The sequence below is a fragment of the Melospiza georgiana genome, chromosome Z, assembly GCF_028018845.1.
Source record: "Melospiza georgiana isolate bMelGeo1 chromosome Z, bMelGeo1.pri, whole genome shotgun sequence".
NCBI lineage: Eukaryota > Metazoa > Chordata > Aves > Passeriformes > Passerellidae > Melospiza > Melospiza georgiana.
In genome coordinates, this window is record NC_080465.1 from 14,349,043 (window position 1) to 14,373,371 (window position 24,329).

The window sequence follows — 24,329 nt, forward strand, 5'->3', positions numbered from 1 at the left end:
GAACAAGTAGTTCTGATCGCGTGGACAGCTTTTATCCCGCCCATGAGACTCGCTGTCTCTGATGGAGAGCCTGCGCCAGAGATGGCGGGTTCGCAGCACATGTGAGCGTTGCATTCAGTTCGGAGACCTGGGAATCCCTAGGTGATAGTTTGCGAACCGCAGTCATCACCGGCGATGCGGTCGCAAGGTCTTTACTGCCTGCCTGGAGACGCATTTCTAAAGCCCTTCAGCGCAAGGGCTCGGGAAGAGCAGGCCCGAGCCGCGCACCGCGCCCGCCACCGCTGCTTCCGGGCCCGCACGGCGCGGGACGGCTCCGCCCCCGGCTCGAGCAGCTTCCTTCTGTTCCGCCCGAGCATGCGCAGGAGCGGCTGGAGCCACCGCCCACCGCCGGTTCGCGGCCAGCGGCGCCGCATCCCGCGGGAGGAGCCGCGGCGCTTTTCCGCGCCCCCACGGCCGGGCACCGACCGCCCCCCGCGCCAGCGCTCGCCGCCACCGCCTCTGCAGCTGAGGAGTCCGCGGCCCCCCCCCCCCTCACAGCCCGCTTTGCGGGGACTGGTGGCGCGCCATGCGGCGCTGGAAGAGCCCCTGCGATCCGCTGGGGAACGCTGCTCTCTCTACTGCCCGGCTGCCCCTGCAACAGTTCCGTGCTCCGCTCCGCCGCCTGCATCGGAGCCTGCAACCAGCCCAGCCTCCTTCAGCCCAGTGTCCCTTTCCCCTTCCTTGGGCGGTCCCGAGCCGTGCTCTCCTGAGGCGAGGACAGGGAGACGCTGGCGTGCTCTGCAGCGGAGGCGCCGCGCACCTCCTCTCTGCCGGTGCGTAAACACTGCGAACTCTGAAACCCAGTGCTTTTCTGGGATCAGCTCCCTGTTGGAGAGGAGATGCCCTCGCCCTGTGGGGCTGCCCCCGGGGCTCGGGGCACCTCGGCCCCCCAGGCTCCCGTCTGCGGGGCGGGAGAAACGGTGTCCAGGAATGCTGCCGCGGGTCTCCTGTCCCGGGGGATGGGGGTGGGCCGGGAATCGGGGAACTGGGCAACAATCACTTGTATCGGGGGCAAGGAGGCGCAGGAGGGAGCGCGGATGACCCGGTTGTCCTGGGCAGACGTGCCAAGAACGCCAACTTCAGGGTGAAATGTTATGTTACCGGAAAAACCTCTCCTTCCATCTGCATGGACCAGTCGGCAGATGGGAAGGAGAGAGTGGGAGGAGGAGGCGTTCGGCCGCTCCTCGCCGCCTGCTGGGGGCGGGCTGTGGAAACAAAGACCCCCCCCCCCACCCACGGGCCGCGTTTGGGGCCCTTGGTCCGCCCACCGGGACCGGGTTCCCCGCCCCAGCCCGCGGTCACAAAACCCGCTGTTGCTGCTGGGAAAAGCCCCTGGCCTTTCTGGGAAAAAAACCAAATACACCACCCACAACTCCCCTCCTCCCCCCCGAAAAAAACCCAACACGTGCAACACGTGGCATTTTGCCAAGTCTGGCTGATTTGGGTATGTGCATGTTTATTAATACCTTGTTTTCTGCCATATGGGCATCTGCTCACACTGAGAAATGGGTTTTGACAAGTCAGCCTGCCAGTCCTTTGGCAGACTGACAATGGTTTGTTACTATACTAGAGTTGGTAACTGATTTCTTGGAATTTATAATACAAGTTAGAGATCTCTTCGACCAATCTGACCCAATGTCTGATTAGAAGTTTTGATTGACTCTTGAGCTGTGTTTGTTCTCCTTCCTGCAGGGGGTCCTGCAGAGGACTACAAACACCAGCTTCCCTCTTTAAATGAAAAGAGGGAATTGAGATTCTCAGTTCAGTTGAAGAGAATTCTCCCAGGCTTCAGGCCTGGGAAACGTAGAGAGGAAGAACAAAAACAATTATGATCTCTCTTTCTGTTCATGTTGTTTATAGCTATATACCTTCAGAGTGTGCTACTCATAGTGTGAAAGGGTTTTACTCTGAGACCTGGGCAATCCTGGTTATAAAACCTCTAATAAATACCTCTTAATAAAGGATCTCCCTTTTTTGCCTTCTGAACCACAGAGTCATTTCGTCCATCCCTGACTCAGCAGCATCAGGTGAGGAAGACTGTTACTACACTTTGCAATAGGTCTTCTGACTAGAACTCTGGTAGCTGAATCAGCTTTTCCTCATCTGAAGGCTTTAAGTTTACAAAGCTACTACTTATATACATTTATGTGTAAATATTACAGAGAAATTAAAGGAATTACAGCACACCATAAAAATTATATTTTTAATATAATAAAACTTAACAACTTAAAAATTACAGGTTGTTACAGACTATTTCCTATGGGTTTCAGTTCTTAATAAATCCAGATATAAAAACATAAAATTATAAAAATGAACATTAGGAAGCAACAGGGAACACTTATTTGATTTCTACTGCATGTAGAAGACCAATTCTTCCCAGCTCACCAATGTTCTATTTTTTGCCTGTTTTTGCAGGCAGATCCTTTTTTTTGTTTTGTGTCTGACTGTATCTTGCAATATTGGATACACCATCCACAAACCTGGTCTTGTAGAGGACATTTGCATTGTTGAACATTCCGTCCTTCAAGGACACCACAATAAACTAAAACAAACCAGAAACACTTAAAATTAATGTTGCTATCCCAACAACACTAGAAAAGGTTTCCAAAGAAAGGACTCCTTTCTTTCGTTTGGCTAACACGTCAGTAATAATCTTTAAAAAATATTCTAAAACTAACCAAGGCCCAACAGAATGTTGACACAGGTCAATGTAAAGCCACTTTTTCTGCAGCTAATGACACTTCTGTCCATATCTCAGCACCTGGCCTGGGATACAGTCCACAATGCAGGATGCCTGTTCGTGGTGGGAGTAAACATGGGAATAACTGTGCCACCAATTATGAAAGAATGTAGGATCTTACCTAGTCAAAAGATATTACTCAAATAATTTTGCAATACTGGTTCCCCTCCTCACTCATATTTTGGAATGGTTAAGTCCTTGCATCAAATAGAGACAGGTACTCTATTTGATGGGGTACAGGTCACAGGGATACAGAGATCATTTCCATAAGGAAATAATAAGTAGTGCCTCACTTATTTTAAGAGGGTCAACATGAAATATCTTTAACCTCAAGTTAAAAATCTCCAGGAAAAAAGAATTCAGGATGTTGTCATGCTTGAAATTGAGCATATCACAGACACTCTTCCCTACTGCTCCATTTTAACCAGTCCAGCAGCAACATTTAAGTTTCACCACTTGCCATGTCAGTCTAGCTTTCCAGCTGAAACAACTCAGAAATATAACATACATCTGTAGAATAAAAGAGGTAAACAGCTCAGAGTCCTCAGTGCCAAACTGCCTTTGGAAATAATGGATGGAACTCTGAGCAGTCTGGTCTGGTGGAATGTTGTATTGCACCGAATAGTTTTAGTTGCTGTTTTGCACTGGGCGATTGGAGATTTGCACTGAGTAGTCTTTATATTGCACTGAATAGTTCATGTTATATCACATAACATAAAATAGAAGGCATGTTCTTCCCTTCTCATGGAATTCTCCTATCACATGTTTTTTCCCTCACACACCCCTCCCCAGTACCCCCTGGTGGTGTTCTCTCCCCTGGTCTCCCTCCCCATGCCCTCCTCACTTGTATCCCATTGGCAGTGCTCCTCTTCCTCCGCCCCCCTTCCCCTCTGCTCAATCCCTCCTTGAGAAGGGGATGGCCTCTTTTCCGTGGTGGGGGTGGGGGGACAGGGGGTGTCCCCTGGTCTGGTGTCCCCTATCCAGTCAATAAACTGAGGACATTTGTCCCCACGTGGAGAAGAGCTCTTCTCATCTTTTGCCTTTTGTCCATGTAGGATCCTGTGGGCTGGGGTCCACAGCTAGCCGGATTGGACCCAAAATGCCCAGCCAGGCATGGAATCTTACAGTGGAAGGTGTCCCTGCCCATTGGAGAGGATTACTTAGGTGATCTTTAAGGCCCCTTTCAACCCAGACCGTTCTATTACCACAATAATTTCAAGATCATACCTGGGAGTGTCTGAAATGAGTTTGAAGCATCTGCCCAATATTCTGGGTATGGGAGAGATCAAGGGCTGCATCCACTTCATCCAAGATGTAAACTGGGGCAGGTCTGAAGAGGAGCATGGCTAATATCAAGGATAAGGCCACCAACGATCTAGGATGGAGACAAGAAAATTAGGATTTAGTCTTGTTTGAAGGGCTCTGGCTTTTGACAACACTACCTGAAAGGCAATGAAGGTGGCAAAGGGTCTGGATCACAAGTCTGATGAGGAGCAGGTACTGGTGTGTTGTTCAGCCTGGAGAGAAGGGGGCCCAGGAGGGACCTTATTGCTATCTACAGAAAGCAGAGTGTGACCAGATGGGGGTTGGCCTCTTCTCCCAGGTAACGAGACAGGCCAATAGGAAATGATATCAGGAAAAATTTCTTCACTGAAATGGTTATCAAGCATTTGAATGGGTTGCCCACAGAAGTCAGCACTCATGGAGAGATTTATAAGACATGTAGATGTGGGGTTTAATGAGATGGTTTAAATGGTGGACCTGGCAGTTAAGTTAATGGTTGAACTTGATGATCTTAAGACAGTTTGTCCAGCCTAAATGATTGTATGATTCTGAAATAGTCCCTCAAAAGCACATTACTGCTATGGTTCTGAAGAGATGGAATGATAGTTTCCTTATTTCAAAACATGAAGTCTTCTCTCAGAAACAGCAAATATTACTTCTTCTTATTAGAAGATCACATTAGTTGAGTGATGATATTTAAAATTATGCTGTTGTTTGATTTCCAGTTCTGAGTTTTGCAATTGTGTTTTTCCACACCTGGTTCTTCAAGTATTCTGTCCTTAGAAAGTTCTGTATCCCTGTCTCACCTCTTCCCAAATTCCGTTTATGCTTTTCAGTTTGTAAAGATCTTTTTTCCTTAGAACTTGCAAAGAAGCCCCTGCCCTACACAGTGGCCTTACACACTGGAGAAGAAAACTGTTGCCATGACACTACCTTTATGCCAGGGAAACACTTGCCTATAAAGATTTTTGTGGTTACAGCTCAAGGAGAGGCTCATTTAATTCAACATTACATCAGTATTACCTAGAGTTTAATGTGGTTTTCTCACCATTCAATTGGGTTTTTTGCCACTTCTGTGTGACAGGAGTAAAATCTTGTTTGTTATCTTATACTAAGTAAAGCATTGTTCTAAGTCAGAATGCATTGATAGTGCTTCCAATATTGAGCCCATTTGACAAGGAAAAGATTAAGTTTTTGCTTTTCAGAACTTTAATTACTTAGACATATCAATTACATACACAATGACAATGGAAAACAAATTAATTCACCAACCTTTGTCCTCCACTAAGTTCTGTTAAGTTTTCCTTCCAGGTGTTTCCTAAGGCAACTCTGAACTCCATACCAACAAAGCGACTGCCATTTTTAGAGGCTGATAGCATAGCTTTGGCTCCAGGTAGGAGTGTTGAGAATATGGAACCAAAGTCTTCATTCACCTAGAAGTCAGACCACAAAAAATGTATAAGTGTGCTTTGGATCAGAGCACAAAGAGTGAAAACCTTAGTGGTGAGCAGCAGGACACTCGAGACATCTTTCCCAGTTCAACACAGTGACTTCCCATGTCACATACAGGACAGTGAGAAAACATTAGCTTTTACTTTTTTTGTACTGAAGAGAGAAGCAACACCAAAGGATATGTGACACCTCATACTAAGCATTTTATGAGAATCCAATGAAAGATGTATTGGAAGGCTTCTTTATGCTATCAGCCAGGGAAATGGTTATGCCCTAACTCAGATTTATTAATTGGCAAATTGCAATTTCTCCCAGTTAATGGACTACTAAAAGTACAAGCACCATGTAAGAGATACATGGTGCCATTCTCCCCACTCTTTTTCTTCCCAGGTTTACTTAAGCAATGTCCAGGTATGGGATGGGATGCAACTTTGTAAATGCAGATTAAAATTTCCTAGGTTTAGGGATTATCTGAAAACACACTAATTCCACTATGCGTGATGCTTTTGCATTACAACTCACTAATTTCTGCCAAACATCATTTTTACAATGAAAAGGTACCATTTTGTCAGTGATATCCTAAGTACAGGGAGGATAATTAATAATTAAACCAATACATCATCTATGTGCAATTTAATCTTGGTTGAAACCAATTTTCTCAAAGGCCAAAAAACAAGTTCTGTTGGTACAACAGAAAAGAAAGTGTCAAAAGATTTCCATCTAGAAAGGCATAATTTTATACTTTTCTTATAATTCATTATATGAGAGACCTGGTAAAAAGGCAGAGTGCCTAGGTAACAGAAACATAAATCAGATATTGCTCTACCCCAATATTATGTATCCTGACAGTAACAGGAGCAGTACCCCAGGTCCACAGGCCTGCACTGTAGAGGGCAATGTAACAACAGAAAATTTTTACTCTGGTAAAATACTGGTATAAGGAAAGAAAAAAAAACACCCCAAAAAACCCCCAGCTATATTTCAATATGCCCTAACCTTCGTGAAATGTTTGTGGACACTAAAAGGGAATGAGAAAGTAGTTTTGCAGCTCTAACTGGACCATTACAATTCTCAGAGAATTCGTATCTTATTCTTAAAAGTGGGAATAAACGGGAGAAATAAAGTGGTTATTTTTAAATATTGGTCAGGGATATTAGTTCTAAAAACAGACCTTTTTTTTTCCCAAGGAAATATGCAAAATAGTAATCTAAGATAAATCTGATCCTCTACTAAAACATGAAGATAAATTTCAAGTGTCATACCTTTTTCCAAGCAATATCTAAAGCTTGTTTTTTCTTCCGGTCAAGCTCCTCAATAGTTGCAAGAATTTTCATCTTGTCATTCTCTACAATTCTTTTTTTCCTTATTAAGTCATTGTACTGGTGCAAGGAGAAGAAAAGACTGATTTCAATGACCCTTGTGCTCAAATGCAGTTTGTGCTACTCTTACAGCTTCACAGTATCATTGTGTAGCTATAAAATAGTCATTAACCACAAGATTGAAATCCAGTGCATTAATTTAGCTGTGTAGGGGATGTAAGATTTGGGATTATTTGCAAATTAAAGAATCAGAATTTTCAACAATCAGCAGTGGGGAAGGACATTGCTCTGAAAGTTGCACTTCCAAGTTAATCATGTTTCATTTGCTTTTCCGTGGAGGAAAGGTTAGTTCTCAAGGCTGACAGGAGGAAAAGTATTAGAAAAGTTGAAGGATAAAATCAGTGGGCAGTTTCCAGACAATCCTGGAATAGCCTGAAGATGCAGATTAATTCAAGACAATCTTGCTACACTGTCAAGCTGTCATGCTTGAAGATGAACATATTTTTGGTCTGCAATTTTTAATTCATTATATAGTTCTCAAATAATCTAATGGATGCCACAAAGCTTGCTGATGTTTCAATTTAGGGTGATCTGGGGTAGGAAGGAATAAAAGAGTATTTTTTATCATACAAGGTCAAGATTATGAGTAACCTAAAAACCTGGTGTGCCAATGAGTTGTTCAAAGATGTAAGATTAGTATGAAAAAAATCAGGAAAAAGTTTAGTTTAGTTTTTGGTATATTGAGAAAAAGAGCACATGAAAACATATAGCTACATTATATATATCTGTATATCTTGTATATACACCATATGATCAGCCTGCCCAATTTTTATAGATTAGAACAGAGAACGTTTACCCTTTCCTCTGCATCAGAAAGCATGTTCATAGCTTTTGTGTTCACATTCTTTTCCAACTTCTCTTTACGCTCCTGCAATTTCTGCAGCTTCTGAGTTGCTTCTTTAGGGTTGCAACTTTTGAAATCATAGGCTGTGTTCGGCTGGCCAAAGAGCGGCTTGTCTGAAGTTATCCACTTGTATTCTTTCAGCATTTTGGCCACCTTTAAACAAAAAGTTATGTTGAAGCTTTTTCCTCACCCTTCTCAAATGTGAAATAAAAATTTAAACAAACAAAAGCAAAAAAAAAAGAAACCACCCCACCTATATTCTGAAATTGATGGAAATTAATTCTTCTACCCTAGTGCAGCACAGGTACATTTCTTTACAATGCTTTGTGTGATTTTCTTCATTGTGGACAAACAAGGGATTTAAAGATTTAAGGCTATTGCTTTCATGTACATCTTACTTACTTGAAACACTTTTCTGTATATCTGAACTCTACCAATGTCACTGCATCATGGAACTACCTTCTTTAATTAGTTATCTAATTTGTCCAGACAGTCAGAATGTTCTTACTGATCACTTTCTCACCGTGATCTATACTTTGTTACTACATACAGATCAGGTCTTTTACAATGTACAATTTCCACTCCCTCTTCCTCAGATAAAAATTTTACATTGAGCTGCAAATATGACAGCGCTTAAAGGAAAAAGGCAATTTCCTTTGTATGTGGCAAGGGAATTACCATTCTTTGTCACAAGATGTGAAGAAAAAGACAATTCTGCAATACCTTGGCAGCAGCATCAGCAGCTTCTTGTTGACATTTGGTGATGCTGTGTTCTAATTCTTTAATCTTAAGCTGTAATTCATTATTTTGTTCTCTGTATTTTACCATCTCTGCAGATTTGTCTTTAATTGCATTATCATGTAATGCAATTACTTCCTTTTGCTTGGCAAGCTCCTTCTGTGCTCTCTCTACAGATTCCTGGAAAAGCAAATCAGCAGACATTTATTGGCCTCTTTTAAAGCTGGCATGAAAGCCTCATTAGAACTGATACAGCAAGGAGAAAAAAAATTCACATGTGAAAGAAGCAAAAAAATAACTACCTAGGTTGATTGAGAATAGTAAGCAAATCTGCAGAAAAAAATACACATTATAATGTGAGGTTCAGAGGATCACACAGAGTAACATCAAAATGGATAATGAAACACAGTATTTCACTTTTACCTCTGTTTTAGCCACTTCAGCCACCAGAGCATCAACTTGATTCTGGTAGGATTTGATTGCTTCCTCTGCAGCTGTTATCTGTTGTTTATAGGAGGCCTGCTCTTGTTTCAGCTCTTCAAGTTCCAGAACTAAAGCTTTGACTTCCTAGAGAGATGTTTTCTAATTTATTAGTTATACTTAAATGCAAAGAATTAAGATTCAGCTGGATGGAAAGAGTTAAGATTCAGTTTGATGTAGTAAATGCTGTAGAAGACTAACAGCACCCATTCTTGAGCAAGGGTGTAATCCCACAAAATGAAGAAAGAAAAATACAAAAAAGCTCAGTCAGTGACTACACAGTATAGTAAGTCCCAAAACTGAGAGTATTAAAACCTCACGAGAATCAAACTTTCTGATTTTTGCACTTTTAACACGGAGAGAACTGCCAACAGAAGTGAAATTTTACCTGCTGCATGTCTTTTATTTTTTTGCTTGAAGTGTCTGCCTTTTTCTTGGCATTATCTAGATTCTGCTCTGCATTTTTTCGCTCTTTTAGACGCTCTGCTTCTGCATTTTTAAGTTTATTCTCTAATTCCTTGTATTTTTTTTCTGCCTTCTTTTTGCTGTCTTCAGTTTTGTTTAATGTCTCTTCACAAGAAGCTGAATCAAAAAGTAGAGTACTGAGATTGAGCACTGTTCTTGTCTTCAAATTTACATCCTAAACACCAACTGAAATAAATCTCTCTTTGCCCCCAACAGAAAAAAAGTGGTTGAGCACTCACTAGTTTCTAAAGTCCGAATAATCAGATATTTCAATGAATACTCTAAGACAGTGTGCTGTTGCTATCAGTTATTGGTAGGGGACCAAACAGCCATTATGAAAAGAGGACCATTTTTCTTGACAGAGGGAAGAATGTCAAATTGCAGGATCAAAAAGTACAGCTACCTAACAAGATACCATCTCATCCCTGGAATACTACATCTAAATATGTATCACTTCTGTCTATTTTTTAGATTTTTTACTTGCTGCTGCATTTTATCTCTCCTTATCTATACAAAACACTATTTCTTTCCTATGCTTTCTTGTTATGCAAACTACATTACTAACCTTAGGTACAGATGGCTTGAAAAAAGCAAAGATTACTCAAATATGGGGTTAAATCCATTTTTGAACTTCCCTGCAAAGATGTATTTTCCTTTATTACAAAGTATATAAAAAACATTCAATAAGAGTATAACCTTTACTATAAGAGATGGCCACCTTTAAGTGAATCACCTCTATGCAAGTATACTATGATTCTGTGTTTGTTACATGTTCAAAAATATAAAGCTAGTATTTTTAAAGTGAAAAGTACTTCTTAAATAAAGGATGTGTTACTCAAACAGCCTGATATCCATCTCATTCTCAGTAATTAGTTTTCAGGTAAAAGAGTAAGAACACATTTGTCACCAATGGTTTTCTTCAGGGCAATCAGCTCTTCCTCTTGTTTGTGGTAAGCACTTTGACAAAGCTTCTTGTGCAGCAGCTCTGCTTCCTCAGACTTCATCTCCCATTGCTGCTTCAGCTGCTGATACCTTTGGAGACAGTAGTGACACACACTGCTATATGGAAGGCTACCCAGCATCTCACTTTCAAAGCTGAAGTAAGTAGATGAATATCTGTATTCCATTTCTCATGTGAGATACAGTGATGACAGTGGGGCAAATAAGCTTAAATGAATGAAAATCCAATATAATTGCTTTAATAATAATTGTGAAGTTTATACGCATGTAAGTTATTATATATGTAGCTCCTGCTGTTTAGCCCTGATCTAACCTATTAAAACTAATGCAACTCACGGGATTTTGGCAACAATTCAGACATCACCTTTTTCCAACTGGCAGCATGACAGATGTTAGGGTGAAGAACTGTAGAAAGGATATCTAGAAGCAAAAGTTCCTTCCTCCTCTTAGCAATATTTCTGGAAGTCTACTGCAGCTCAAAACAATTTGAAAAAATAAATCCAGCTGGAAGGTAGCATGTTATGCAACACTACCTCCTTGTGGCATTTTTGCAGAACTGACTAAATATATTTTTCTGTTCCATCTTTTAATGTAGTATTCAGTAACTGAGTAGATGAAAATCAAATATACTTAATAATATTTAATTTAAATGCTTACAGCAGTATCACTCAGATAATCCTTTTTAACATCTTTTTATTTCCTTGTGAGAAAAATAAGACTGACTACAAATTGGAATTCTGTACAGGTGTTAAAATATGTCTGTAACAGATCCATTCTTCAGTGGACTTCATGAAAATTAAACCAATTTCAAATACCAATGTGTATCCTTTTTTCCCCCTGTGTTATCCAAAACAAAGGGGTTTGGCATGTGTTATTTAAAAACTGAATTTGCTTTTTGATTACTGAACTTACTAATTATATTGGGAGGAGAGGGAAGAAAAGAATTACTTTCTGCATATTACATTCTCAAAAGGCCTATGGCCTCCCAAAACAACTCGTTACATTAAATTTACTCGGTCACATTAAGAGAAATTATACACATTGTACAGTGCAAACCTTACCTTTCAGCAACCTTCTTCAAGCTTGCCAACTCATTCTCTACAGCTTCAAGTTCAGATTCCTTTTTCTTGAGTTCTAGTTCAACATCTTTCACTTCTTGAAGTTTAGACAATATTGGTGCAGCTCGTGAGGATGCACCTGTTCAATGAAAAAATTAAAAAGCCAGACTGATTGGAATTAAACCAGTGGATTCACCACTGGTAATTGCAAATTCTAAACATTAATAATGAGGCAAGTTAATGATTTATTTTAGCTGAGAAACAGAGAAAGCAGCTAGGCTAAAGCTGGAGTTCGCTGAAGAGAGTCTCTGCAGACTTCGAATACTACACATGCGTGACTTATGCAAACAGCTAACTTTCCATAATTTATGAAATTATTGCAAACCAATGATGAATTACTTCAAAAAAGCACTTTTGCTTCCAAGAGGATTATACTGTCTAATAAGATTTAAGTATTTAAAATCTAAATTACTTTATGTGAAGTTTGTCATTAATTTTTTCTTAAACTAATTAATATTTCAACTCAAGACAACTTTAGCTCAAATATATTATTCCCAGTATGTATCTAAACATAAAGGTTACTGTTAATTTTTAGAAAAACTATGCAAAAGCAGTAAACATATCAACAGACACACAATATTATTAGTATTATATTAATAGAACCATCAATTGCCTCCTTGCAGAGTTCCTTGGGGATCAAACACATCTCCATCAAGAGTAACACTTCTTGTCATTATCCTTTTGTCAAAAGTCACTTTCTTAGCATTATCCATGTTATTACAGACCAGTGTTGTTCCAAAGACATATTCCATTGCTTTCTGCAGTTCAAATTCATATCCAATTAGAGAAAGGGCTAAATGCAAGTTACGATGCCCAGCCTAGAAATCAAAATGCAATTAGTATGCTTCAAGTTATAATACGTTTCAAATTTGGTTTGTTTTTTGTTGATAATAACTCTTCCAAAAGTATCATCACATTTTGAAACTATTTCAGTCACAAGCGGAATAATTAATAACCATTTAAACCTCACAAAATTGAAAGGATACAAAGAAAAACAAAATCAATATATCCTCAAACTCTGTACAAATTCTTATTATAATAACCATTAAGAATCTTAAGTTTTTAGTACAGAAATAAAATTTAAATGGGACAGAAGCAATACAGTGTAAAGAGTGTATTTATTTACATACCAAGGTTTGGGCCAACTTGACTATGGCTTCTTGAGTACACCTGGCTGAAATTTTGTTTAAGGGAATGATGGTGTATCGATGCTTTAGTTCACCCCTCTCTAAAATCTTTTTGCCAGTAACCTCAAATGAAAAATAGTTACAAAGCATACCTGAGTACACAAGTCATTTTGTAAAGTAAGACAATAGGGCATTGCAAGAAGAACACATTGTTGGCACCAACTGTGCATGACTTTCTTGAGCCAATTAAAACATGTAGGTGTTTTAACCCCTCAAGCATTCAGGCACATGCTTGCTAACCCCAAATCGTACGACCACATCTCAAAATTTAGAGTTGTGTACTAATGAAATAAACTTACTTCTGTGTCCACAATAATGTTATAGAGTTTCCCTCCAGCCACCGCTTCCAGGGCTTTGGCATTGGATAGATCTTTCACAGTGAAAAGAGACACAACAAGGCCTTTCACATAGTTTGGATTCCAATTTTTTTCTGGATGTCTTAAAATAAATATAAATTATGACTATGAATCATGTTTGTTTTTCTCTCACACATCCTTCAAAATTTTATATTTAAACCCCATGATAATGGGTTTTCCCATAAGCAATTCTAAATTCTATCAGAAAAAGAACCCCATGAAAAAAATAGTTTAATTAAATACTCCACATGAAGAGATTTGGCATAAAGAGTCAGTTACACAGCCATTAAAAGAATGGAATTCCTGATTTATTTCCATATTTTTTCAATGGATTTTTCCAATGGGCTCTGTTATTACCACAGCTATAGGAGTATGTTCAGCCCATTACACAAAAAATTTAACCTGGGGATACACATATTTGACTGGAGTTGACCTCCCAAGAGCAAATCTACTTGTGTCCACAGGCAGAAAACAATTATTTCCCAGTTTAGACCTTTGCTACCAAAATACCATCAGACAAAAGTTTTAAATTCTAGTGACTTAGATAAGATTATAACATTTCCTGACTTTCCCCCTCATTTTCCCCTTCAGTTTTCAGCATGGGTAAGACAGTCATTATTCAGTGGCAGCAAGAAAAAGACAGCAAGAGCTAAGACATTGATAGAATTATGTAGTAAAAAGTCCTTTCAAGTGTCTTTCAGGATCACACTGAGATCTTACTTGTAAGTAAACTGTAGATGAGGAAATTTTGCCATTAAATTTTCACTCAGTTCTCTTAGCCGGCCGATATCAGAAATCAATGCCTTCTTTTTTGCTAGGAGGGCTTCTCCTTTTTCTTCTTCAGAGTTGAACACAAGCAGTAGATATATATCCAGAGCAGAGAAATGTATTAGCTTAAAAATTAGTATCCTACACTGCTTATCTACATATACATAGAGAGGACTTTTTAAAATTCTTTGTAAATTTTCAGACTAAATAAATTAATACCATCATGACACCAAACATGCAAAGAAAGAGTAATGCTCTTCTGTAAAGGTTGATCTGGAATATCAGCTAACAGTAGTGTCTGAAACAAATGTTACCTGGCATAAGAAACAAATGCTAAGAAGTGTTTTAGGTACAGAAACCTAGGAAGCAATAGGGGTGTTGGTCTCTTTCCAACCATCTAAATTTTAGCTGGAATTCAATTGTGCCATCAAACTTCAAAATGGTCAGCCCAAAGTTGATATAATCAAATTATTTTAAGCTGCTCTCAGTGAAAGTTTAAGAGTTTGCAGAGCTTACACCAGAGGAATTTTTGCATGAAAGCAGTGTACTTGATTTTTCATTCCCCTCCTGCACTGGGGCTGGGTGAGATGCCCAACAGCAGCCCCCAGAGTGTTGTTCTTTGTGTTTCTACTGAGAAAGCATAGATGCAACGCAGTTTTGGCTACTGCTAAGAATATTGACACCAAGGCTGTCCTTCCAGTCCCTCTTCCAAAAGCCAGTAGGTTGTGAGGGGGCAACAGGTTGGGAGGGGACATAGACAGGATATGGGGTCCAACAGATATTCCATACTGTTATGAAGGTATTCTCATCAGTAAAAGCTAAGAGAAAGGATGATGGAAGGAAGCATCCATTATTAAGGCCTTTTTCTTCCAAAACAGCTGACTGAGGTCCTACTTCACAGGAAGTGGCTGAACACTGCCTCCTAATACCTGATGGGAAGCAGGGCATAAATTATTTGTTTTATTTGTTTCTGCATCCTCCAGCCAGCTCCAAGACAGAGCTACCATTGGCCAAGGCCAAGACCATCACTGATGGTAGTGAAGCCTCTGGGATAACATATTATAGAAGGGGAAAAAAAGACCAAACCTATCTGCAGTGGCTGGAAAGAGGAGTGACAATATGTGAGAGGAACAGTCCTGCAGGCATCAAGGCCAGTGAGGGACAGGGAGGAGGTGCTCCAAGAACTGGAAGAGAGATCCTCCTGCAGCCTGTGGTGCAAACCATGCTGAGACAGCAACATGGACCATGGAAGTCCACAGCATAGCAGATGTCCATCTGTAGCCTGTGGAAACCCACACTGGAGCAGGGTCCTGTCAGAACCTGCAGACCCATGGACAGATGAGCCCATGCTGGAGCAGGTTTGCTGGCAGGATGTGTGACCCCCGCAGGGCACCCACACCGGAGTAGCCTGTTCCTGAAGGACTGCACCTCATGAGAGGGACTGTCGCAGACATCTTTTGTGAAAATCCTTTTAAGATTTTTTCCCTTCTGAGAAGCTGAGGCCTCAGAAACAAGATGTAAACAATGGTTATCTGCTGCTGTGGAATGCATCAGGTGTGTCTCTGATTGGGCCATCTTGAATGTTCACAATTAATGGCCACCACAGACCAGATAGCTTAGACTCTCTGTCCAAGCCATAGACCTTTGTTATTCATTCTTTTCTATTCTATTCTTAGCTAGCCTTCTGAAGAAACCTTTCCTTCTATTCTTTTTAGTTAGTTATAATGTAATATATATATATATCATAAAATAATAAATCAAGCCTTCTGAACATGGAATCAACATTCTCGTCTCTCCCCTCATCCAAGAACCCTTGTGGACCCTTTCTGGAGCAGTTTGTGAAGAACTGCAGGCCTTGGGAAGGATTCACACTGGAGAAGTTCAAGGAGGACTGCCTCCCTTGTGAGAAACCCCATGGTGGAGCAGGGGAAGGGTGTGAGTCCTGACCCTGAGTAGGAAGGAGTGGCAGAGACAACGTGTGAGGAAGCGACTGCAGCTCCCATTCCCTATCCCCCTGCATCACTCATGAAGAGGAGGTACAGAAAATCAGAAATTAAATAGAGCCTGAGAAATTAAGTTAAATTGATTTCCCCAAGTCAAGTCTATTTTGCCCATGACAGTAATTGTCAAGTGATCCCTCCCTGTCCTTATCTCAACCATTGAGCTTTTGCAGTATATTGTCTCCTCTGTCTACTTGAGAAGGGGTGTGATAGAACACCTTTGGCAAATACTTGGCATCTCCTTATCTCAGCCATTGAGCTTTTGCAGTATATTGTCTCCTCTGTCTACTTGAGAAGGGGTGTGATAGAACACCTTTGGCAAATACTTGGCATCTCCTTATCTCAGCCATTGAGCTTTTGCAGTATATTGTCTCCTCTGTCTACTTGAGAAGGGGTGTGATAGAACACCTTTGGCAAATACTTGGCATCGAGTCAGGATCAACTCATGACAATTCTATACTTCCTTGCAGATTGACCCAAAATTATGCATCAGAAGTCTGCCCAGACCTGAATAGTTCAGCTCCTTTATTTGCTTCTCTAGGGTTATTTTCATTTTTTCGACAGCTTCCAATGCATTTCGGTCTTTCTTGTAGCCTTCATCCATCTTTTTAACTTCAGCTTCTTTTGCCTTTAATTCTTTTTGTGCATAACTCAATTTCATTTGAGCCTATAAGGAATAAGCAAAAGTGGAACCAGATCTTCAAAGACAATCTTGCAGACACAAATTTATAACATTTGCACTATCAAACTGTCCATGTAATTTATAAAGTTTTGCACTGGTTGCAGATACGCCAAAGCCAGCCCTGGCTTTTGAAAATAATGGCACAGGTTATTTGGACACAAACCCACAGATCTTGTATTTAACTGTGGTAACATATTAGAACATTAATAACTCTGAGAAGAAACAAAGTAATTTAAGATAGGACATAGCTGTCCATATTACTCTACAGAGCAGAATTTCTCCCTAAGTGAGACAAGGAAAGTGAACTTTGGAAATTTAAACTCCACTGGGGTAGTCAGAACTACCCCAGCAGAGGTCTTCTATCTTAAGACAAAACAGGCATTGGTTCTTTCAGTCATGTGATGAGCATACAATTTAACTAAGGAGAAAATAGTTTCTTCTAAACCCTCCATTTCACAATCACAGGCATCTTTATTTTGATTCTATTAAGTTTAACTGTTGAAATCTCTTTGACTGTGTATCATGGACAACAGCCCTAATTTTTTCCTATTCAATACTATTGATCATTTGAGTACAGTGAATCCTACTTTGTATCGCAAATGCCAGTTTCTAGTACTTCCTCACAGCAATGCTACAGCATTTTCCTGTGCAAAGATATTTATGTTATCAAAAAGTTAGTTTAATGCATATGCAAAAATGTAAAATATCTTGCATAGATATTCTGTACCTCTTTTCATTGATCTTTCAAACATGTGTCAATTGGTTTTCAGGCAATTTTCAAAAGCATGGAGGCAGGCCTGAGACAGGGAGTGTTTTTTTTTCTTACCTGTTTAGCCTCTGTTAGTGCTTGGCTAATTTCATTTTTGCAGATCATCATCTGTCCTGAAAGAGTAGCTTCTTCACCATCCTTATTGCTGGACAGGCCAGCAGATACAGCATTAAAATGCTGTTGTGCTGCAGCTAAAGCATGTGCATCTTTTTCACTTTCTTCCAGTAAAACATTTAGCTCTTTCTCTAGATTCTTTACTTCTTTCTCCTTTGATACTAATGCTTTAGAATCCTTCAGCAAAACAAAGGGAAAAAAAGAAAAAAAGAGACAGAGACCTGAGTCTATTACCTTGAAATTCATGTGGTTTAGGTGAGGAGCAACAAGTAGTTTAATCAACTACATTTCAATGACCCCTTGTCAGATTTTATAATCTTGTGATATGTCTTTGCGTGTTTCCCAATGTGTTACTCATCCCATGAGTATTCTAAGTATTTACAGAAAGATTAAATACAGGAAGGGGTAACAACTCCCCAAGAACTAGGAGAATTATCTTGCTCTTCCCAATATCCAAAAAATCATCCTCCTGCATAAAAAAACATTAATTGTCAAAATTATGCAAGGCAGAAATTCCTCATTTAATTTTAAGAGTAACATATGTCCAGAGAGCATAATCGTTTGAAGCTACAGACACCACTGCTGAGCTTAAGAGAAAATTTGGAACCATGAGGAGTTGCACTTTATTTGTATTTGCATCATGTATTTTTCTATAGGGAACCTACTACCTATGCTGAATAAATTAAACTAAGCCGTTAACATTTGTCTCTACTTTCTTAGTGCAATTCTTGTCAATCACAGGATTCTTCATACCATAACAGGAAAGAAAAAACAGCTGTTTCCACAATCTGAATTTAGTACGTAAAGAAAATTATATATAAATATCTCACCTTCTGCATACGTGTTACCAATTCCTTGTACTTAACCTCTTCACCTTTTAAGTTTTGCTTCTGGAGATCAAGAGCGCTTCGTACTTTCGTATTAACTCTTTGATGTGCTGAAAGAGCAGCTTCTAGTTCATGGAGTTTACCACCAGCTTCCTACAACCAGTAACAAAGGAAATTTAATTTAGCCTGTGAAACCAATGCAGTATTGTAGTACTTCATCTTCTGTTCAGAGCTTTATGTAGAAGGAAATCTGACCAAGCAGGCAGAAGTCTCCAAGACAAACAGGTCAGATCATCTCTCACCTCTGAAATCCAATCTAACTAGAAGGTACTGTTGAAGACCCACATCCCTCCATAAAACGGGACACTGTCCCTGTACAGATTTAGACATCCAAAGACTCTATGTGCCATCCTGCATCTCATTAAATTTACTGCCCCCAAAATCGAAATCAATACTGATTACTGTCAAACAAAACCTTGCTCACTTTTCTTTTGAGACATCAACAAAAAGGGAGAAAAAAGCCTCTGGCAAAACTTACTGTTGAATGCACAGAGTAAAAACATGAAGTCAAACAGTTTTTTACCTTTCAGTTATTTTTCATTTGCATTTCAGACAAAAAAAAACCCCATTTAAATGGATGTCTTCTAGGTAAAACCAAATAACCTAAGCAACACACCAGAAGAAGATAAAAATTCAACACTATATTATCTATAAAAATAATTCCAGTATCTTAAAATTCTTTGTATTTCTCCCTGCTTCTCAGGCATTCAGAGGAGCACAACTCTGTTTTCATTACCTTATCCTTTTCCTTTTCCATCACCGCTATGTCTTCATTAAGTTGTTTTACCTTCTGTTCAATTTCAGCCCTTGATTCCTGAAATTTCTCTATATTAGACTGCATTTCCTTTAACATATCACTGGAGGATGCCTTTGTTTCTTCAGCCAGAACAAACTGATAAGCTACACAAAAATGGCTTAAATGCTCTATTTCTCGCACTAATTTTTGGTATTCTAGATACAATGCTCGTTCCTGAATAGACAAAAAAAAAAAAAAAAGGAGAGAAAAAAAAAAAGCTGTAAATTTTGATGGAAAACCAGAGTTACATAAGAGTACTATAGAAATCTTTTAAGCACCACTAAACATCAGTATTTGTAAGTAAGAAGATAGATTCTTCATGTTATTCTGAGCTAAAACAACATTCATCTAATTGACTGCATACCAGAAATAACACTTGACTTAGTTTTTTAAAAACTAAAACACTTTAAAATCTATTTTTATCTAGTTCTCTTGTTTTCTTCCTTCTCCCTACATTTCTCTGTAGGATTTCCTGGAAGTCTAAAATGTCACATTCTCTGTATTTGGAAATATGACAAAATTCTTTCCCTTACAAGACTTGGCAGCACTTGAAAACATGCTATTGTTTTAGCCAAAAAAACTTATTGGTTCAGGGTAGTTGTGAAAGTATTTTTTCAGTACTTGAAGGACCTACCTTACCACCCTTCTAATTTTTCCATACCTCTTTCAGTTTCTGTAAAGTTGGTCTGATCTCCTCATTTAGGGCCTGAAACATACAACAGAAGATTTATATTTTGATTTTACTGAACTCCAAAATTTAAACATGCCTAGGCATGGATATCTAGTTCCAGGTGCAGAAATGAAATTTTCTAGAACATTGTACAAAGTCAACATTGAACTACTTGTTCAGTTATCTTTAACAAACATGAATGAAAGTCTACTTTACAACATGTAATACCATTTCAATGTTATTTAGTTTGGATTCCTTCTTCTCTATGGTTTTCTGTACAGATATTTTCTTGGACTCATACATCCTAGTTCCAGCTGCTTCTTCAAGCATAGCTAAAATCTAAAAGAAAACAATACAAAAAACCGTGATGTTTCTTTTTATGTTAGATTGGTTCAATTAAGCTGAACATCTCATCTCCCTCCAACCTTTATTTTTGTTGTCCCTCTCCCAACATAGACTCTTATCATTCAAATCAGTTCAGTAAAACTTCAGACAAAAACACTCCCACAACTCTCCTACCTCTGGTGGCTTCATATTTAGAACTTTGGTAATTTGTCCCTGGTGACAGAAAGATAAAACAAGATCAGTGGTTGTGTACCATGAAGTAGTAAAAAGAAAAACCAAAACCCCAATCCCCCACTCACTTTTATACATTGTATTATAAGTTCAAGTACTTTAAAATTTTTTTTGCTACAACAATAATCTAGTTTACTCAATTCTTTTGCTCTTCAAAGTTCAAATAAGTCACTCTTTCAGGTAATATACCTAAAATGGCCCTTACATTACATGTTAGGTTAATCCTCCACAGTCCTGATTACATCTTAAAGGAGTAATGCAAATATTTTTTCTACAGTCTTACTTGGTTGCTGATGTTGAATAAGCTCCTACCCATGAACCAGCTTTATGGATGATGTAGCTCATACATAACAGGGAGAAAAAAAAGTATGTACAAAACTGTTCCCACCTTTGCCATCCACTTGGGATAGTTATATTTGAAACAATAAATCCTGCTCTGTTTTATTATTCCTTGCAAATATTTCAGGAATTTGCCTAGCCCATTTGTCAGTCTTCTTTTGATAACTGTGACTTAAGAAGGTACATATCTCAACTTCTTTCAAGATACTGTCTAATATGGAGCACAAATAATAGCAAATAAAATCTGCCATTTTATAATATTTATGAAAGCAATACCTATGTGTTAAGGAGAAAAAAAATAGAAAATAAAATGGAAACATATATTGGAAAAGTTTTGCTAACATTAGGGCCACATGAGGTCTTGTGCTAAAAGATGTGTTTTAGGGTCAAACTATGCTGTACTAGAAATATTAACAACTTAACATTCATTTTATCTTCATTTTATCTTCATAAGATGCCACTCTAACTAGGAATTAAGTGTTTTCCCATTATCTCCCGTCTTAAATTTACTGCAAGTCCCACTCTTTCTGGATTTTATAGAGATGCACACAATACCTGCATAATGAGGAAGTGAGGATTATTGACATTGAGTCCAACAGAACAGAAGAGATCCTGCACACGACTGTTGGTAGCATTCACACCATTGATAAGATACTTACTTCTACCTCCAACAACAACCTAGAGGACAAAGACAAAAAAAAAACTGCTTAGTGTTGTGAGAACATAAACTGTAAGAAAGAAAAAAAATCTCAGGAAATCACACCTGTTATATCTTTGCATAAATATGTGCAAACTATGCAGAATATCTGTAGGGGGATACAGTATCTGTAGGGGGATATAGTATGGGAAAATGAAGGTGGTATAGAATGTAATCTTATCCCCCAGCAAGCTGCAGCTGGACCAATTACTAAAGATTAGGAGCAGGCCTGATCTTAACAGGCCACACCTGTAGCAAATAAGAACAAGTGTTATAAAAGAGTGGATTGGTGGGATCTGGAGTCAGATGACTACTGCAAGGACCAGGAACAGTCAGTGCTTAGAGGAGCTGCCTGTGAGAAACATCAAGGAGGTATGAAACTCTGGTGATATGGAATCCTTGCACTATCATGATAATAGAATTCTTGCGCTATATAAGAAAATAAACATCAAAACAGAACTTGTTTGATGTTTAAAATATTTAAATTATAAGAAATATTAATAATTGAAGACAATGTTGTCAAGAAACTTTCCAAAAGCTCTGCTTTAAAAAAACCCGAACGACCAAAAAAATAATCAAAAACCGAAACCCCAACATCTTCACTAGAACAATAAAGGTTCCTTTGTTCGTGGAGACCAAATTTAACACAGAGTCCAGATTTCAAGAGGAAAGATATGACAGCAGAAAAAAACCACAAGATAGAAAAATTTAACTTGCTTTATGAACACTTCTAGTTAGCACACTGGATCTACTCTTACCGTTTGTGTAACTAACTACACTACAAGCAACACACAAGCCTTGTCTCTACTGTAGAAACTTAGGGACTTTAAAAATCACCCTATTTTTCCTTGACCACTCATGAACATGGTAAAAATATAAATAGGTTATGAAAAAAATACAGATATTAAAGACTCACCTGCCTAGTCACAGTGATCTCATCATTAGCTTCAAATCCCAGTGGACTTTGACTTTTGTTTGAATTATCAAAGTTAATAGACACGGTTGCCTTTGTAATTCCAGCTTGCCCATTCTTATAAACTAGATCTTGCAAGCTGGCAGCTCGCACCTAAATCCAGGGAACAGATAAAACACTTTTTGGAAAAAAATTTACATTTTAATTGTACAACTGTAGGTTTTGGAGAAATTATCCTAAAATCCAAAGATATAGCTGCACATTTATGAGTTCATGTGAACTGATACATGGGATCTGCAAGGTGCTATCATGGTAAAACCACAACCAGTGTGTGCCAGTCTAGTTTTACCTATCCAGATAAACTGTTTCTGCATGAGCTTTATTTAACAAGCCTTTATTTTTCATAATGCAGTTTGCAGGGAAATGATTCAGAAAGTGTTCCTTGGAGGCCTGCTGGCTTTGTCTGCAACTGGTGGAAGGTAGGGATGGGAAGGAAGGCAAATTGAAAAATCACCTTCAGACAGAGATTAAAATTGATGCCAAAGTACACACTTTTTTATGAAAATAAAGCAGATATATTATCTCTTAAAGAGCAGGCATTGCATGGAAACCACTTTTAATTTTTTTTTTATAAACCAGGTAGCCAGATTTCAAGACCCAATCCAGAACTGAAAACATTTATTACAAGTGAGTAAATTAGTGCCTTTAGATGCAAAAAGGACTTTTGCCTTGAAGTTGTTAGCTCTGAAGTGGTTAGTTTTAGTCTATTGTTTTAAGCCACATAGTTTGTGTAACTTTGGTATCTGGATAAAGTTGTAATTCAACCTTAATGTAAGATTGAGCAACAATGACAGACACTCAGATTTATGCAATGAAAAATTGAAATAACGAAACTATTTCTTTAAAAGAAGCACCACTTCAGATCTTCCATGGGAGGTTACTCACTAGAGTAACATGAAAAGTTGCTAATAGAAGAAAGACTTTTCTTTCTTAAATGTGCCATCTCTTTACCTGTGACAGATTGCTGATTCCCAGCACGAAACAGATGGAGTCCAAGATATTGGATTTGCCACTACCATTCAAGCCAGTAATGGCATTGAATAACGGGTCAAAGCCATTAATTTCTGTCCTCTGAGCATAGGATTTAAAACCTTCGAGAACAATTGACTTAATGTACATCTTCTCAATGTTCCTAAGGGATCAGGCAAAGTATTCTTCTGAGAAGCACTGAGAAAGGTATCCGGATTGTAATCCTATATACTTCAGAATAAAGAAACAAGAATAAAGAAAAATGAATCATACCGCCAAACAAACAACTAGATCCGAGAAAATGGAAAGAATGCATGACTTTTACAACAAAAATATCATGAATTTTTAAACGAAAAAGTCCAAGCAGACCACAGATCCAGGCGGTGTCCCAGCGGTACTCCAGCATTTCTAAGGGTCTTGACTTTACACTAAGTATATCGCGACACTTGGGCGCAGACTGGCGGCAACACCACGGTTTGCCGCAAAGCTGGCCGCAAGCAAAGAAGGAAAGCCCCGGACGTTCCAGAACACGGCAAAGCCTCCCCTTCCCTCTTGCAGAATTGCTGTACCTGCTCAGCCACACTGCCCGCGAGAGGTAAATCCCAGTGTGAAAAACGCTAATTACTTGTTTTAAAAATTTCTGAAAGCACCGGGGAAGCGGCAGCCTCGGCTCTGAGGCACCGCGAACAAGGACCCATCAGAGCCCCTTCCACAACCCTGCCGCCTTCATCGCGCTGTCCCCGCCAGTGACCCTGCCCCAGCAAGCCCTCCCTGCCGGCTCTGATGCCAAATCGTCCGCGGACAGCCCTGTTTCCCTCCCTGGTCCCGGTGCCTCACTCGCTTACCCTTGTCCAGAGCCGCTCCCTGACGCCAGTGCCTCACTCACTCGCCCCTGTCCAGAGCCGCTCTCCGGCGCCAGTGCCTCACTCCCTCGCCCGCGACTGAGCCGCTCTCACTCCCTCGCCCGCCAGGATCAAATTTTGGCGCCGAGAGCCGCAGCCGTTAGGGGCGGTGCCTGATGGCGGCCGCCCCGCGGCGTCAGCCCGG

The 24,329-nt window shown here is 39.5% G+C and overlaps 1 protein-coding gene across 1 annotated transcript; it reads right to left on the reverse strand.

Moving 5' to 3' along the window:
* Positions 1-2,218: 2,218 nt before the first annotated feature.
* Positions 2,219-24,195, reverse strand: SMC2 (structural maintenance of chromosomes 2). Its single transcript, XM_058043977.1, has 25 exons — positions 24,128-24,195; positions 23,265-23,513; positions 22,257-22,406; positions 21,199-21,321; positions 20,248-20,286; positions 19,957-20,067; positions 19,720-19,764; positions 18,999-19,232; positions 18,206-18,355; positions 17,319-17,552; positions 16,318-16,477; positions 13,763-13,880; positions 12,986-13,124; positions 12,630-12,749; positions 12,113-12,317; positions 11,443-11,578; positions 10,329-10,453; positions 9,345-9,538; positions 8,900-9,043; positions 8,462-8,656; positions 7,691-7,891; positions 6,778-6,894; positions 5,336-5,496; positions 4,007-4,154; positions 2,219-2,581 (listed from the first exon to the last, which is right to left on the reverse strand). The coding sequence occupies exons 2-25, from the start codon at positions 23,430-23,432 to the stop codon at positions 2,432-2,434; spliced, it is 3,567 nt and encodes a 1,188-aa protein (XP_057899960.1). The 5' UTR covers positions 23,433-23,513; positions 24,128-24,195; the 3' UTR covers positions 2,219-2,431.
* Positions 24,196-24,329: the final 134 nt, after the last annotated feature.